This window comes from Heloderma suspectum, chromosome Z, assembly GCF_057233095.1.
Source record: "Heloderma suspectum isolate Gila_16-S chromosome Z, 16-S_ref, whole genome shotgun sequence".
Taxonomy (NCBI): domain Eukaryota; kingdom Metazoa; phylum Chordata; class Lepidosauria; order Squamata; family Helodermatidae; genus Heloderma; species Heloderma suspectum.
In genome coordinates this window covers 16,802,737-16,819,597 of record NC_139476.1, presented here as the reverse complement: position 1 = coordinate 16,819,597, position 16,861 = coordinate 16,802,737, and the positions used below count along the sequence as shown (strand labels likewise).

Genomic DNA, 16,861 nt, shown 5'->3' with positions numbered 1-16,861 from the left:
ACAAGACCATCAAGTCCAACCCCTGCTCCATGCAGGAAGCCTGATTCCCAGGCGGTCTCCCATCCAAGGACTAACCAGGGCTGACCCTGCTTCGCTTTCGAGATCAGAAGAGATTGGATGCATCCAGCCCGCATTTTCCCAGTCTTAAATTCTGTTCATCCCAAACCCTGAGAATTTCATACAAAAGTTTGCATGAGAATTCATAAGCATTTTCATGCACATTTCTTCTTCTTCATCACAATTTATGTGATGCTTTCTCTTAAAAAAAAAAAGAGCCTGAAGGCGTCTTACAGCATGAGTTAAAACACACGAGGAGTTATATTTTTATAACTTTCCCTGAGTGACCTCATCCACGGTTTATTTTGTTTAAAATCTGTTCTTTTAAAATGTCTTAGGACAATCCTATGCCAGTTTAGACAGAAAAAAAGTCGTACAACTCCCAGCATTCCCCAGCTGTTCGCCACTGCTGTTCTTTCTTTTCAAATTGGATGTCAGAAACCCTTGCTGATTTGATGCATATCATTTGGAGGTCTTCCAGTACATCACAATCTATCGTCTGCTTGCCCCTAATGTAAGAACCCTGCTGGATCAAACCAAAGGTCCATTAACCCAATACCCTGTCTCCAGCAGTGGACAGTCTGTGGCCCAGTGGGAAGCCCAGAAGCAGGACATAAAGGTGACAGCCCTTTGCCACTGCTGTGTCCCATCCCCCCCACCCCCGTAACTGGTATGCAAAGACAGACTGCCTCTGAACCTTGGGGTTCCATAAAGTCATCATTTCATACCAATGGAAAGACCTCTGATCTTCCATGGATTTGTTTAATCTCTATATCCATTTAAAGTAGTCGTCCTTAGTACTACACCTTGTGGCAGTGAGTTCCACACGTTACAGGTGTGTTGTTTTGTGAAAAAGGGCTATCTTTAAACTCTCCTGAATTAGCACAAATAATTTAATGGATCTCAAATCCCACCCCTGCCCATCTTACTTGTAGTTTTTCCTAAATTAATAATCCCCCTTTGCTTTTAGAGTTGGGGTGCAAAATCAGGCCTGAGAGCCAAATCTAGACCCCCTGGGGTCCAAATCCTGCCCTGCCCAACAATTGTCTGATGGTTTCCTAGCATTTGTGCAGTTTTACCCCCATTCTAAAAGGTTGAAATGCCTCGCCGATGGCTTCATTACCGGCAGGAAGAGATTGGAGTTAAAATACACTGGCGGTTTTGGTCCTGCCCCTTTTGACTTCCGCTCCACCCCGTCCGATTTCAGCTCCTCCCACCCCTGGCATGAGGCTCCAGAGAGCTTCTCTGAAATGGAATTTCCCTCCTGGCTTAGACTCTAATGCTTCCAAAATCGAAAACGACATGTCAAGAAAAAAATGGCCCATCAAGTATGAAAGCCAGCCGTTTAATTCGACATGAAATTACAATCCAACAGAATGGTTGAATGGTTCAACTTTGACCTTCGTGAATATTCTGAGATGCTTTCTTTCTTTCTTTCTTTCTTTCTTTCCCCATCCCCTGAAAGAATCATTTCCCAAACATTGCAGCTGAGTTTGGAGCACGTCTATCTGCGATCCCACAGATTTAGGGTGGGGAAAAAATGGGGTGATGAAATCTTCCATCCATTCCCATCACTTCCAAGGCACTAGCCAGTTGTTCTAGTGGAGAAAGTTCAGCCCTTCCTGGAAGAGAATGAAAATGAGTTAAACACACACACACACACCAAATCCAAAATAATAATAATTATTATAATATAATAATAATCAGGATTAACCATAAAAACAACAAAGAGCCCTGTGGCACCTGAAAGACTAAACACATGTATTATATCGTTTGTTTTTCTAGGAGCCTCTGCCATAATAAGAAGATAAGAACATCAGAAGAGTCCTGCTGGATCAGACCAAGGGTTCATCTAGTCCAGCATTCTGTTCACACAGTGGCCAGCCAGCTGTTGACCGGGAACCCACAAGCAGGATACGAGTGCAACAGCACCCTCCCGCCCATGTTCCCCAGCAACTGGTGTACATAAGCATATCGCCTCTGAGACTGGAGGTAGCATATAGCCATCAGGACTAGTAGCCTTCTCCTCCATGAATTTGTCCAGTCCCCTTTTAAAGCCAACAAAATTGGTGGCCATCACTACATCCCGTAGTAGCGAATTCCATAGAAATGGAATTGGGCTGTCGAGTGAAAGAGGTTCAACACCCGTCCTTTAAGACTCTCTGTCCATTTTGCTGCACGCAACGACCAGTCTGGAAACCGGATTAAAAGGAGATCTCTTCTAAAAGTGAGTGGGAACATGCCTTATATCTCAGCAATATTTCAGCACCACACACACACTCAGTGGCTGTGAGTTTATCCTGAACCCTACATCTGGGATATATGGCTAATATTGGCCTACCTTACAGGGCTATTGTTGCAACGGTTACGAGTTGCATTCTCATTCCGAATTCTCAAGAACACTTGAAACTTGTTATATTAACGCTGTGGGTAAAATCCAACATGAGTCCGACTTAGAGGAGACATTAAAGTGAATGGAACTTAAGTTAGTCGTGACTAGCTTATGTCCCATTTATTTCAATGGATCTACTCTAGGTAACTTATGTTGGATTTTACCCTAAGGAAGTATTATTAATTATAATTTTAATACTGAATTACATTATAGATTAATGCTTAACAACAATAATTTAATACCACTGTTTCTGTTACTAAGGTCTCAGTCCTATGCATGTTTAGACAGAAGACTTTTTTCTGTCCAAACGTGCCTAGGACTGCATCCTAAGAAGAATAAGTATCAGATTATTTATTATTCATTTATTCAAAGCAATGTTCCCCTGCATTTTCGGCAACCAGCTCGCCTTACAAAACACAAACAGTCAAATACAAAATAACAATGAGCTAAACAGCACACACACTCCTTACGAATCCAGCAAGTTAGAGAGGTTGCCGACAAATGTTAAGAAATATGTAAATTTAGGAAGAGTTTTCACCTGAGTTGTGCTTATTTTCCTGTCTTTGGGGCTTGTTGGGGGGTGCTTCTTACAATAAAATTTGGGTGGGGGGCTTCCTACAACAATTTTTTTTGCAGGGCTTCCTACGATAATGTTTTGTTTTTTGCATCCTGAGAACCTGTTTCTCTTTTTTGTGATTTACTTTGGATGCTCACCTCCTTCTATTTTTTTATTATTTATAAATGTAGAAACATTATTCAGCATTAAAATCAGCATAATGGAAAAAGTAGCTTTAGCCTTTGATTTCTCATGCCGGGGTGGGCATGCCTTTGCTGCAATTGCTTTCCCCTTGGACCTCTAAGGACAGCTGGACAGTGGGATATGCAGAGCGCATGATCGATCTGATCACAAGGCAAGCTGAAAGTCCTGATGATGCATTCGGGGCTAATTAATTCCTCCCCCCCATCACCACCAGTAAAACCATTACCCTGAGATTTGACTAATCTAATCCCTCTTCTCTCAACTTGAGGCTTGGACCTATTTAAATCACAGGTCTCAACTCTGCAATAATAACTCTGAGGTTCACTGAGCATGTGCAGAGTGCCCATTGCTCCTTCTTCTATGCAGCCCTCCCCATGCACATTGACATTAACGTGAGAGGGCTTCCGGGCACATGGTCTGAGGCTTTACTTCCCCACAACTCCCTTTTCCAAGATTTACGCAAGGACTCTCTCTTTCATGGCAGGGTGCTCGCCTGCCCTTGCACAGGGATCGGTCTCTCTGCTCCAAAACTTACGAGCGGGTAAAGAATGCAAAAACACGCCAGCCCCCACAATAAGTACCGGAACGGGGGGCACCTGTGGCGGGCGGAGGAGGAGCGGGCCTGCAGACGGCGCTGGAGGGAGGCAATCTCGGCCAGGTAGCTGTGCCTGGAGAGAGAGGCAAGAAGGTTTGGTCAGCCAAGGGGGGAATGACGTAGTGCTGCAACCCACGCTGCAGGCAGGGGTGGGGAACACAGTCTGCGAGCCACATGCGGCCCACGCAGTCCCCCCGTGCGGCCCCCACCTCTGCCCACCGGGCTTCCGCATCTGGCCATGGCAAACTGCCAATTTGGGGGATTTTTTAAAAAATACAGGAGGGGGGAGTGTGACACATGTGTGTCTGTGTGGGGTGCCTTGGAGACAAAGATTGCCCACAGGGGCCTGCAGTCGTGCACCTGTGTTTTAACAGAGGTGCCACTACTCAGAGGAGACTGTCCTGGGCCGGACGGATGAAAGCTCTGATCTGGTCCAAAGTACCTCCATCTGTGTAATTCTCCCAAGATAGTTTCATAATTTTATCCACATTCGTTTGACTTCTCCCATAGCGATACATGTGTGAGAAACATTACCCGTCCCCAGGATTTTAAGTGCGCAGTCCTATGGACGTGTAGACAGAAGAAAGCCAACTCCCAGCATGCCCCAGCCAGCAAAAAAGCCCTACAACTCCCAGCATGCCTCAGCCAGCAAAAAAAGCTGTACAACTGCCAGCATGCCCTAGCTGGCAGAAAAAAAGTTCTATAACTCCTGGCATGCCCCAGCCAGCAAATAAAGCCCTACAACTCCCAACAGGCCCCAGCCAGCGAGTTGTAGGATTTTCTGTTTCATTTTCTGTCTAAAGATGCATAGGACTGCATCCTAACTGGTCTTCACAAAACTCTTCCCTTGGAGAGATTTAGAGGGGTGCAGGGGTGGCGGGAAGAAATGGTCTGAGAGGGAACCTTGGAACTTTTGCATGCCAAATTCTGCAGATATCGTGTCCAGGCACATGTCCCTCCCAAACTCACGCCCAGTTTTGTTGTAGGCCCACGGGGAGCTCATGATGACCCCTGTGAAGAAACCCAGACATTGTTCCTGAAAGTGACCTTAAAAACAGAGAGAGCAAAGAACTTCCCATCATATGTCCTACAAGTATTCAGATCTTGGAGATCCTTGAAGATTTGAAAAGTGTGTAGGGTGGAGGGAGAGGGGCACACCCCACCTCCCATCAGCCCCAGTTATCCTGGCCAATGGTCAGGGGCGATGGGAGTTGGAGTCCCCTGGTGTTTCTCCTCCGACAGAATGCCACAGTGGCTGTACTCACAGGCTTTCCTGGAGTGCGTTCTGCCGCGCATCGCAGCGTCCCTTCTCTGCCTCGGCAGTGTCTCGCGCCCCCGTGACTTCCTGCAGTCTCTCTTCAAGCCCAGCCACCTGCTCCCGCCACTGGGCCATTTCCGCTGCAGCAGTGTGGGGAGACAGCAGAGAGAGAGAGAGCACGTGAGCTTAGAAAAAATGGATGTGTTTCAGTGCTGGTGCCACCGGTCGGCATGCTTGTGCAGCTGCCAAGGGGCCACATCTTAGTAGGGGCCCACCGGTAAGAGCCCCCTGGAGTTGCTCCTCCTCTTCCCCCTTGCAACCTGCTTGTTCCCCTGCCTCTTGCTCAGACCCGGGCAACGGTGGCGGCAAGAAGGAGGAGCAGGAGATGCCAGATTCACCCCAGCGGCCTCGTTAAGCTCTGTGGTTGCCATTTTTCGAGAAATAAAATGGCCATCACAAAATCACATATTTGCATTTGTGCAAAAATGCACATTTTGCAAATGCACATCTTTGTGTATGCGTGAAATATGCATCTTTTCAAAATGGGCATTTTGCGCTTACGCAGATATTTGCACTCGCAAAATGTGCATTTTCGCATATGAATTCTCAAAATGTGCATTTCCGCACATACATGAAGTAGGGGTGTATGGATTACTCACCCCATTCCTGTCCAGGGCCTTCGCAGTGGGGGGGAGGCGATCCGTCCCTCCCCCTGGAATCCTCCCCGGCTGGCTCTGCTCCATGGCAAGTCCACGGAGCCACCGGCCCGGGCCGCCCGCAGCCGGACCTCCGTCTGCTGCCAGGCTGCGGCCGCAACTGCAGCCATTTGTGTCCCTGCGTTAGCCGTGATAGGCTACGTATATATTTACGTAGCCTATCACGGCAAAAGGCAGGGATGCAAATGGCATAGCTGCCGCCATTTGTGTCCCTGCTCTTTGCTGTGATAGGCTACGTAAATACTTAAAGTATTTTAAGCTAAAAGCTAAAGTAGGGAGGGAAATGGCGGCTGCAGACTGGGGCAGCCATTTGCGGCCGCAGACTGGGGCAGCCATTTGCGGCCGCAGATGAGGGCAGCGGACAGCCGACAAAAGGCAGGGTCCGTCCCAGGGAAATTTCGCGGGGTGGCGAGGGGGATTGCTCTGTTCTGCCATGGACTCTGGGGGGGCTGGATTTTCTAACATCCCTAACATGAAGATGCGCATTTTTGCGTTCGCAATTTTATTTTTTAAAATGGCAACAGCAGAGCTCAATGAGGCCGCCGGGGTGAATGCAGGTCGCTCACCCAGCACAGGCAGGGGGCGAGTGGGGGCAGGTGCTCAGTGAGTAGGGCTCGCGGCTGCGGGCAGGGGGGGTTCTGCCAGATTCCCAGATGGAATCAGGCACCCGCGCCATCCCTATTGAGAGCTTTTCCCAAATAGAATCCAGCTGTTTAGTCTTAAAGAGTTTCCATGCCCCTGCTGTAGTTCCAGGATATTTTGGGATGGAAAATATGTTGGGCTTTTTCTCTCTCTCACACAGTAATAGAATCAATAGTGTTTGAAGGGTCCTTCGAGGTCTTCTAGACCAACCCCATGCTCTGTGCAGGATCCACGGAGCAGGATGAAACTGCAGCATCCTGCCAGACGGCCTCCCGTTATTCCATTGGATGGAATAAGTTGTATAAAGACTAAATAGGAACTTACAAAAAAATTCATACTTGAAAATACAGTTCTATCAAAAGAACTCACCCTTCCTCGTTTTTTGGGGGGGTGTTACTGGAATGGGTGGAGCTTTGTGCTGCATGGGGGTGGAGCATTTATTTATTTATTTATTATTAAATTTCTTAATCGCCCATCTGGCTGATCACCCAGCCACTCTGGGCAATGTAGAGCATATAATAAAACAGTTTAAAACAATAAAATTCTACAATAAAAACATTTTCTAAAATACCCTAACCCACCCCAAATGCCTGCCTGAACAACCACGTTTTTAATGCACGGCGGAAGCTCATTAAAGAGGGGGCATGGCGGAGTTCCCTAGGGAGGGAGTTCCACACAGTGGGGGCCACCACAGAAAAGGCCCTCTCACTTGTCCCCACCAGTCTAGCTGTCCTGGCTGATGGGACAGAGAGAAGGCCATCCGAGGCTGATCTTGTTAAGCGGCCTGTCTGGTGTTGCTGGAGGCGCTCCTTAAGATAGGCTGGATCCTTAAGCATCCATGAGGGGGCACGGCCTTTTCATAAGGAGGTGCCTTTGGATGGGGGTGGAGCAATCTTCTGGCAAGGAGGTGTGCATAATCAGGGTTTTGTGTTCCTGGATCCAGATACAGTTCTGGACCAGTTCTCCCTGAACCCTACACCACGGTAGCACCCATCCCATTTTCTCCCTGGAGACTTTTGCACAGGGATGGCTGAACTCACCCCTGCCCGCACTGCTTGCCTGACCCCTGCCGGACAGCCGCCCACCCCTGCTTGCCACTTCTCCTCTGAGCTGGCATTTTGCATAAAATGGCTGTTCAGCCTTTTCCACAAAGGCTGATTTTACATAAACAGTGGCCATGAGGAGGCCCATTTAGGCAGTATTACAGGCATAAATGGGCTATAGATGGGCCTCTTTATGGCCACTATTTATGTAAAATCCGCCTTTATGGAAAAGTCTGAGCTGCTATTTTCTGCAAAATGCCAGCTCGGTGGAGGAACAGGGACCTCCGTGCTTGCCCGACTCAGCACATGCCGAATTAGGCAGACGCTGGGGTCTGCGGACTGGTGTCCAGGGGGCTGAGCTCGAGCCCCCAACTGGATGCTTGCGACATCCCTCCTCTTGCACCCCATCTGTGTTTGTCTTACCTAGAAGAGCACCGTTACGATTGCCCATCTGCATCCCTTCGGCTTGAAGGGTAAATATCTCATTGTGGAGGATGGAGAGGTTGGCATCCAACTGCGTCTGCACAACAGGAGAAGTGAATGGTGTAAGTGGTGGTGGGGAAATATCTCTAGCATGCATTGTTGGGTCATTTTCTTGAAGCCCTGTCCCTTCTGTTTTTAGTCACACCCATGTGACACACCAGCAACTCCCATCTCTAGCCATTCCCCCTTCTTTAAAGAGACAAACGGAGAGAGAAAGAAAGAGAGAAGGGGAGGGAGAGAGAGAGAGAGAGAGAGGAGGGGTGACAAAGAGAGAGAGAGAGAGAGAGAGAGAAAGAAAGAAAGAAAGAAAGAAAGAAAGAAAGAAAGAAAAGGGCTGGCAGAGAGGCAGAAAAGCGGTGGCAGAGAGAGACAGAAGGGAGTGACAGAGAGACAGAGAGAGGGGGGGCAGAGAGAGACAGAAGGGAGTGACAGAGAGACAGAGAGAGAGAAAGGGGGCAGAGAGAGAGAAAGGGGGCAGAGAGAAATGGGGGAGCAGAGAGAGAGAGAAAGGGAGGCAGAGAGAGAGAGAGAGAGAGAGAGAAGGGGTGGCAGAGAGAGAGAGAGAGAGAGAGAGAGAGAAAGGAATGGCCCCATCTACTTCTACTCCTGCCCATTGCCAACTTTAGCACTGCCCACCACTGCCAAGTGGCCCCTAACAGATCACCCCTGAAGGAAAATGGCCCTCAGCAGAAAACACACACATTGCCCATCCCTGCATTACAAAGCAAGCAGACCTGATGTGATGTATGTGCGGTTGCATCAATATTATTTTTCAGCGGAGTTCATAGACGCGGAGCGCACGTGTGCATCCATGAAACACAGGCAGAAAGAAAACTGATGCTGCCAGAAAGCCACCCTCCCCCGCTCAACCCCCCTAGTGTGTGTGCAGTATGATTCGACAGTGAAGGGAGCGTTGTCTCTCCAAGTCCCCTTTGCCGATCCATCCCAGCACCTTGTTCCACCTCCTGCAGCTGTGGAGGAAACTGCTTGGGAGAACAATGTAGGATGATAATTGATTTTCCAGAGGAACCCGCCTTGCCTGTCTGTTGTTTTTCTCAGGAAGCCTTGTAATTGTGTCTGTTTATATTTCTCCAAGAGGCCCTGAAGGAACCTCAAGGCCTCTACCTCTGGCCTCCTTCCAGATGGGCCAGCAACAACTTTGTTTTTTAAGAAAATGTGGCCATCCAGCTTTTAGTGCGTACCTGGAGGCGTACGGAAATTATAGGTCTACTTTAAAAAAGCCCTAGACGGCTGTGCATCGGTCTAGGAACAAACTCTGGAGGCAGCTGCCTTTTTGACCACTTCTGACATCCCGCCTACCGAAGAATGTGAAAATAGGGCTCCTATGAAAAGCCTTCATGAAGCTACAAGTCCAGGTTTCTTCAAAACAGCCTTCCCCAACCTGGCTTCCTCCAGATGTGTTGGACTACAACTCCCAGCATGCTGTCTGGGGATGCTGGGAGTTGTAGTCTGACACATCTGGACAGCAGCAGGTCAAGGGGAGGCTATTCTAGAGGAGGGATGGGAACCAGATGTTGCTGGACTACAGCTCCCATCAGCCCAGCCAACATGGCCAATGGTCAGAAATGCTGGGAGCTGAAGTCTGATATCTCTGGAAGGTACCAAGTTGGGGAAGGCTTTTTGAAGGCTATCCACGATGCCATTACTGAACCAGTTTCAACTGATATAGAAAGGAAAGGCAACTAAATTGGGGCAGGGGGTGACCCCCACAGGCCTCTGTGGGCTGAAATACATCTTGAGGCATGGTCACATCACAACCCCTGACGTCATTTGGTTCCTGGACAATGCACCAGTTTCCCCACTCCTTGGAAGAATCTAGAAAGGCTAAATGGGTGGGATGGAGGACGTGTGCAACTTTCTCAGAATGCACAACTTTCTCCAAGCACACACATTTGGGAAAATGCAAACTTTCTCAAAACGCACAACTTTCCCAGTTCGACCTGAACTGAAAAACATGTTGCAACTGAGAACAGGAGCGAAGCAAACCAAGCTTTGAAGTAAAGTTCAGAGAATTTCAGTGAGCTCAAGCGTGCCTGGTTTTCCTGTCCCTGTGGAAGATGCAAGTCATAAAATTGGAAGCCTTTGTAAGAGGATGAGAAATAGTTAGGGAAGAGAAGGGAGACCCATTAAGGGCCATTAGCCACAGTAGCCAAATGGAGCACTCATGTACAGGGGCATAGGGATGGCGGAGAATTCCACCACGGACTTCAGTGAGGCCGGATTCTAAAGACCCCCGGAGTCCATGGCGAAACAGCCTCTCCCCCCCGCCACCCTGCGGAATCCCCCCAGGACGAACCTACTTGGTGGCGGATGCGGCGGTGGCTCTGGTGTTGGATGAAGTGGCGGCGGCAGCGGCTCTGGCCGCTGCCGGGCTGCTGCAGCTGCAAATGGCGGCCATCGTAGCGGCCGCCATTTGCGTCCCTACTCATGCCCGTGATAGGCTACATATATATTTACGTAGCCTATCATGGCTAAAGCAGGGATGCAAATAGCATAGGGGACGCCATTTGCGTCCCTGCTTTAGCCGTGATAGGCTACGTAAATATTTACGTAGCCTATCATGGGCATGCGTAGGGACACAAATGGCGTCCCCTACGCAGGATGCCATTTCCATCCGCAGCAGCCCGGCAGCGGCTGGAGGCCCCACTGTGGGTTGTCCCGGCCGGTGACTCCGCAGACTGGCCACGGAGTGGAGCCGGCCAGGCAGGATTCTGGGGGGGAGGAATAGATCGCCTCACCCCCTATCGAGGATTCTGGGGGGAGGAATGGATCGCCTCCCCCCACCTGCAGACCCCAGCGGAGCCAGGTAAGTTGAGTTTCGTACACCCCTACAGGGGTAGTCGTCCTTTGGGGTAGTAAAAGCTGGCAACTGGCAACATGCTGGGTGAGGAATAACTGTGGAGGGCTTGGAGGTAGGGATGTGCGGACCCACCCCTGTCCGAGTTCTCTGGGCACCTGTCCAACCCTTGCCCCCTCTTGCTGGTCCCTGGACTGCGCTCAAGCCCCTCCCGCATTGGGAAAGCAGCCCGCACCCACCCTGGCAGCCTCTTTGAACTTTGGGGTCGCCATTTTTGAAAAATAAAATGGTGATTGCAAAAACGAACATTTTGCGCACATATTTGTGCGCAAAATGCACATTTTCACAAAATGCACATTTTCATGCATACACACATATGCACATTTTTGCAATCGCCATTTTATTTTTCAAAAAATGGTGACCGTGGAGTTCAACAAGGCCACCAGGGTGGATGTGGGCCACTCGCTAAGCACAGACAGGGGGTGAGCAGGGGCAGGAGCTTGGCAACTGGGGCTTGGGGGTGAGGGCAGGGGGCATTCCACCAGATTCCTTGATGGAATTGGGCACCTGTGCCATCCCTACTTGGAGAAGACTGGACCAGATGTAGCCCCCTTCTGCTGATCCAACAGGCCCAGAATTATCCACCCTGAAAATAATCAGTACTTCTATTCCCCCCCAACCCACCCCATACCATGTTCTCTAAGCAGCCCATCAAAGTGGCGTTGAGTCTCTTCTTGCTGTCTTTGGCCTGGCTCAGCTGCCTTTGCAGATCTTTCTCCCGCTGGGCCAGCTTCTCCAGTTGCTTTCCTCGCGCGGCTTGCTCCCGTTCCAGCTCAGCCACCCGGTCTCCCAGGGCTGCCGTCTCATTGGCGGCCTGCTCATGGCACCCTTTCAGCTGGCGGCCTGCGTCAGAGCGCCACACCACCACGGCCACGGAGACGGCTGCCACGGCCACCAGGAACAGCAACGCGGCACACAAACCCAGCACTTTCAGAGCGGTTTTGGAGGCTGAGGGGTCCATCTCTCCGGCAGCCTTCTGCACTCTGGCTAAGGAGAGCTCTCTGGCCACTCTCTGTCTGCTATAATTGCTCTGCGTGGGCTCGTTGAGGAAAACACAAACCCTTCATCTGCGGCTCACCGCAGGCCACATTTAAAAAGACCAGCGTGGAGCTATTTGTGGCTTGTTTTGCCATGATTACACAGGCATGGCCCAAAATGTGCACCTCCCTGTTCATACAGAAGGCACCCTCCTTCATCAAACCCACAGCCTTAAAGGAAAAGAGACCCTTTGGGGTGTCTTTCACCCACGACACCATGCCATTGTTCCCCCAGTTTTAGACTGTAAGCCTGGAGGGGCAGAGACCTGTCCTTTTTAAGCTGTCAGAAATGAATCTGAGCATATGGAGATGTCTGGCAGCTCAGATTTGGAATCAGAATGGGAACAGCCAGAACAGAGGGAGGCAGCCTCCCCAGTGAGCCCAGATATGGGGAGACTTTCTTCCCAAGACCTTGACACACAGATGGCCCAGGCTGAGCAGCTCCCCACTTCCTCCACCAGGAGAACTCAAGTTTTGGAGGAGGAGGAGGAGAGCGAGGGGCGCGACTTGAGGGATGCTAGGGTCTGTCGCAGAGCAAAGTGGGAAAAGTCAGAGGCGGGGCTCAGACGCTCTGCCACGTTGGCCACTCGGGGAAGCCAATGTAGGAAGGAGCCACGCTAAGGGAGGGGCGTCCCAGTTCATGGCCAGACTGCCGGCAACTTCCCTAACTTCCACATTGTCTCCTGTATTGATATTCGTAGATGTGTCATAGAATCATAGAATAGTAGGGTTGGAAGGGGCCTACAAGGCCATCGAGTCCAACCCCCTGCTCAATGCAGGAATCCAAGTCAGAGCATCCCTGACAAATGGCTATCCAGCCTCGTCTTGAAGGCCTCCAGTGTGGGAGAGCCCACCACCTCCCCAGGTAAATGGTTCCATTGTCGTATTGCTGTTATAGTCAGGAAGTTTTTCCTGATGTTCAGCCGGAATCTGGCTTCCTGTAACTTGAACCCATAATTCCGTGTCCTGCACTCTGGGATGATCTAGAAGGGATCCTGGCCTTCTTCTCTGTGACAACCTTTCAAGTACTTGAAGAGTGCTATCATATCTCCCCTCAGTCTTCTCTTCTCAAGGCTAAACATGCCCAGTTCTTTCAGTCCCTCTTCATAGGGCTTTGTTTCCAGTCCCCTGATCATCTTTGTTGCCCCCTCTGAACCCTCTCCAGTTTGTCTGCATCCTTCTTCAAGTGTGGTGCCCAGAACTGGACACAGTACTCCAGATGAGGCCGAACCAGTGCTGAGTTGAGGGGAACTAGGACTTCCCGGAATTTGGAAGCTCTGCTTCTATTAATGCAGCCCAAAATAGCATTTGCCTTTTTTACAGCCACATCACATTGTTGGCTCATATTCAGCTTGTGATCGACAACAATTCCAAGATCCTTCTCGCTTGTAGTGTGGTTGAGCCACGTATCCCCCATCTTATAACTGTGCATTTGGTTTCTTTTTCCTAGGTGCAGAACTTGGCATTGATCCCTATTAAATGTCATTCTGTTGTTTTCTGCCCAGCGCTCCAGTCTATCCAGATCACTTTGAATTGTGTTTCTGTCTTCCAAAGTATTAGCTATCCTGCCCAATTTTGTGTCATCTGCAAATCTGATCAGCATTCCCTGCACCTCCTCCTCCAAGTCATTCATAAAAATGTTGAAGAGCACTGGGCCCAGGACTGAGCCCTGCGGTACCCCACTTGTTCCCTCTCCCCAGTTTGAGAAGGTCCCATTGATAAGCACTCTTTGAGTCCAATTCTGTAGCCAACTGTGGATCCACCGGATCGTTGTTTCATCTAGCCCACTTTGAGCTAGTTTGCTCATCAGGATATCATGGGACACTTTGTCGAAAGCTTTGCTGAAGTTGAGGTATATGATGTCTACAGCATTCCCATGGTCCACAAGGGAGGTGACTTGATCCAAAAATGAGATCAGATTTGTCTGGCAGGACTTGTTTTTGACAAATCCATGTTGGCTTCAAGTAATCACGGCATTGTTGTCAAGGTGCTTCCAGATGGATTCCTTTATCATCTGCTCCAGAATTTTCCCTGGGATTGATGTAGGGGTAGACGAACGTCCCTTACCTGTCCTCGAAGGACGTTCGCGGTGGGGGGGAGGCGCTTCGCTGCTCCCCCCGCGAAGTTCAGGCCAGGGGGGGAGGCTTCCCGCCTCGCCCCGGCCGCGAACGTGAAAGTTTAAAAAAACAAAACAAAACGCCCCCTGATAGGCTACATGACGATTAACGTAGCCTATCACGGCTAGATCTGCAAAGTCAGCCGTGATAGGCTACGTCAATCGTCACATAGCCTATCACGGGTGACTTTTTTAAAAAAAAGCGCGTACGCTAATGGCGGCCCCCATAGGAAGCCGCCATTCGCGTTCCTTATTTAGTCGCTGTAGTCTACGTAAATGTTTACGTAGACTACAGCGACCAAATAAGGAACGGGAATGGCGGCTCCCTATGGGGGCCGCCATTATCCGTACACATTTTTTTTTTTTTTTTTAAAGTCACCCGTGATAGGCTATGTGACGATTGACGTAGCCTATCACGGCTGACTTTGCAGATCTAGCCGTGATAGGCTACGTTAATCGTCACGTAGCCTATCGGGGGCATTTTTTTTTTCTTTTATTGCAATGGCGGTGGCGGCAGCCGGTCGAAAGACCGGCTGCTGCTCCCACCCCGCTCGAACACCCGCCGAACCGCTGGCCGGACCCGCTGCCGGGAGGGACATTTGGCGAAGGTAAGTCCCGTCCCGGGGGGGGTGAGGGGGGCGGGGGGGGTTTGGAGGATTTCTCCCTGAAACTTGTTCGGGGGTCCGAACACATTGGCACTCGGCCCCCCGAAGTTTCGGGGAGAAATTCACCGCCAACCCTAGATTGATGTCAGACTGACTGGTCTGTAGTTCCCAGGTTCCTCCTTTTTACCCTTTTTGAAGATAGGGACAACGTTAGCCCTCCTCCAGTCATCTAGCACTTTCCCTGTCCTCCATGATTTTTCAAAGAGAATAGACAGCGGTTCTGAGAGTTCTTCTGCCAGTTCCTTTATTACTCTAGGGTGCAGTTCATCTGGCCCTGGATATTTGAACTCATTCCAAGTAATTCGGTGTTCCTTGACCATATGCCTATCGATCTCAAGCTGCAATCCTGCCCCTTCAGCCTGTACTTTGCCTTTGCCAGGGGGGTCATAGACCCTCTTTTGGGAGAAGACTGAGCCAAAGTAGGAATTGAGCACCTCTGCCTTTTCTTTGTCATTTGTTATCGTTTTGCCATCCTTATTTAATAGCTGAACCACCATTTCTTTCCTCTGCCTTTTACTATGCACGTAGCTGAAGAAAGCTTTTTTGTTGTTTTTAGCATCCCTTGCTAGCCTCAGCTCGTTCTCAGCTTTAGCCTTCCTGACGCCATCCCTACAATTCTGTGCTACCTGCCTGTACTCTTCCTTTGTTGCTTGGCCTTCCTTCCACTTCCTATATGTGTCCTTTTTTGTTTTCAGGTCATCGCTAAGCTTTTTGTGAAGCCACATTGGCTTCTTCTGTTGTCTTCCACCTTTTCTTCTTGTTGGAATTGTTTGTGATTGTGCCTTGAGAATTTCCTTTTTTAAAAGCTCCCACCCATCTTGGACTCCTGTTCTCGTTACCATCGCTTGCCATGGGACCTTACTGATCATTGTTCTGAGTTTATTAAAATCAGCTTTCCTAAAATCCAGGGTACACGTTTGACTACACTTAGCTTTTGCTTCCCTTAGAACCAAGAACTCAAGTACGACATGGTCGCTTTCCCCCAGAGTTCCTGTAACTGCTACTTTATCCTCTAAGTTATCTCTGTTGGCTAGGATCAAGTCAAGGATAGCCGATCCTCTAGTTCCTTCCTCTCCTTTCTGTAGGAGGAAGTTATCCGCCACACAAGTTAGGAATTTCCTGGAGGGGCCATGTTTTGCAGAATTTGTCTCCCAACAAATATCGGGGAAATTGAAGTCCCCCATTACTACTACATCATGCTTCCTTAAAACATTGGCTATTTGCTTTTCTAAAGTTTCATCCTTGTCTTCTCCTTGATTGGGGTGGCCGGTAGTAGACTCCGACCACCAGGTTCCTTTTATTCTTTGCTCCATTTATTTCAACCCAGTTGCTCTCGATGGGGCTACCAAGCTCCTCCTCCTGTATTTCTGTGCAGAGATATGTATTTTTCACATACAGTGCAACCCCACCTCCCTTTCTGTTCCTCCTGTTCTTTGTGAACAAGTTATATCCTTCAATTGCTGTACTCCAGTCATGGGAGTCATCCCACGAAGTCTCAGTTATACCTATCAGGTCATAATTTCCCTCTTGTATTAAGAGTTCAAGTTCGTTCTGTTTGTTTCCCATACTCTGGGCATTAGTATATAGACATCGAAGACCATGTGCTTCATAGTCTGGCTTTCTTCCTACGTGTGTCTGAAGACTATTACTGGGCGCTATCAGAGCTGTTCTCTCCATTGCAGTGCATGCGCCTACGTCCATTGTCACCCCCAACTTTACGTCTCCCTTCCCCATAGGATTCAGTTTAAAGCCCTCCTGATGAAGTTCTTCATGCTGTGGCCAAACACATTCTTCCCATCCTTTGTGAGATGCAACCCGTCCCTTGCCAACAGCCCATGTTCCAGGAAGTATAGGCCGTGGTCCCAGAATCCAAATCTCTCCCATCGGCACTACCTTCGTAGCCAGTCATTCACCCGGAATATTTTTCATTCCCTTTCTATCCCTCTTCTAACTACTGGAAGGATGGATGAGAAAACTATCTGGGCCCCAAAGTTCTTGAGTTTCCTTCCCAAAGCTGTCGATGAGCTAGTTTTATGCAGTAAGAGTTTCCTAGAATTTGTAAAGAAGCTGGTCGTTGACTAATAGAGTTAGTCTGAAGCCTTGTTTCCTGGAGTGTGTTGAGGACTAGGAACATGACAGAAGCCTTGGCACAGCACACCTAGTCATTTCAGTTCTCGTCACAAATAGTCACGGAGGGGACCTCACTGCATACACCTCCA

At 49.4% G+C, this 16,861-nt stretch overlaps 1 protein-coding gene across 1 annotated transcript; it reads right to left on the bottom strand.

Annotated features, from left to right (window-relative positions):
- Positions 1-1,363: 1,363 nt before the first annotated feature.
- CCDC194 (coiled-coil domain containing 194) lies at positions 1,364-11,785 on the bottom strand. Its single transcript, XM_084826018.1, has 5 exons — positions 11,456-11,785; positions 7,887-7,983; positions 5,070-5,202; positions 3,745-3,877; positions 1,364-1,679 (listed from the first exon to the last, which is right to left on the bottom strand). The coding sequence occupies exons 1-5, from the start codon at positions 11,783-11,785 to the stop codon at positions 1,656-1,658; spliced, it is 717 nt and encodes a 238-aa protein (XP_084682144.1). The 3' UTR covers positions 1,364-1,655.
- Positions 11,786-16,861: the final 5,076 nt, after the last annotated feature.

Excerpts from the sequence above, each read along its gene's own strand:
- CCDC194 (XM_084826018.1), bottom strand. The coding sequence starts at position 11,785 with ATGGACCCCTCAGCCTCCAAAACCGCTCTGAAAGTGCTGGGTTTGTGT. Across the intron at positions 7,984-11,455 it reads TGGGCTGCTTAGAGAACATG|ACGCAGTTGGATGCCAACCT; the intron begins GTATGGGGTGGG and ends CCTGTTGTGCAG. Across the intron at positions 1,680-3,744 it reads TTTGCATTCTTTACCCGCTC|GAAGGGCTGAACTTTCTCCA; the intron begins GTAAGTTTTGGA and ends ATTCTCTTCCAG.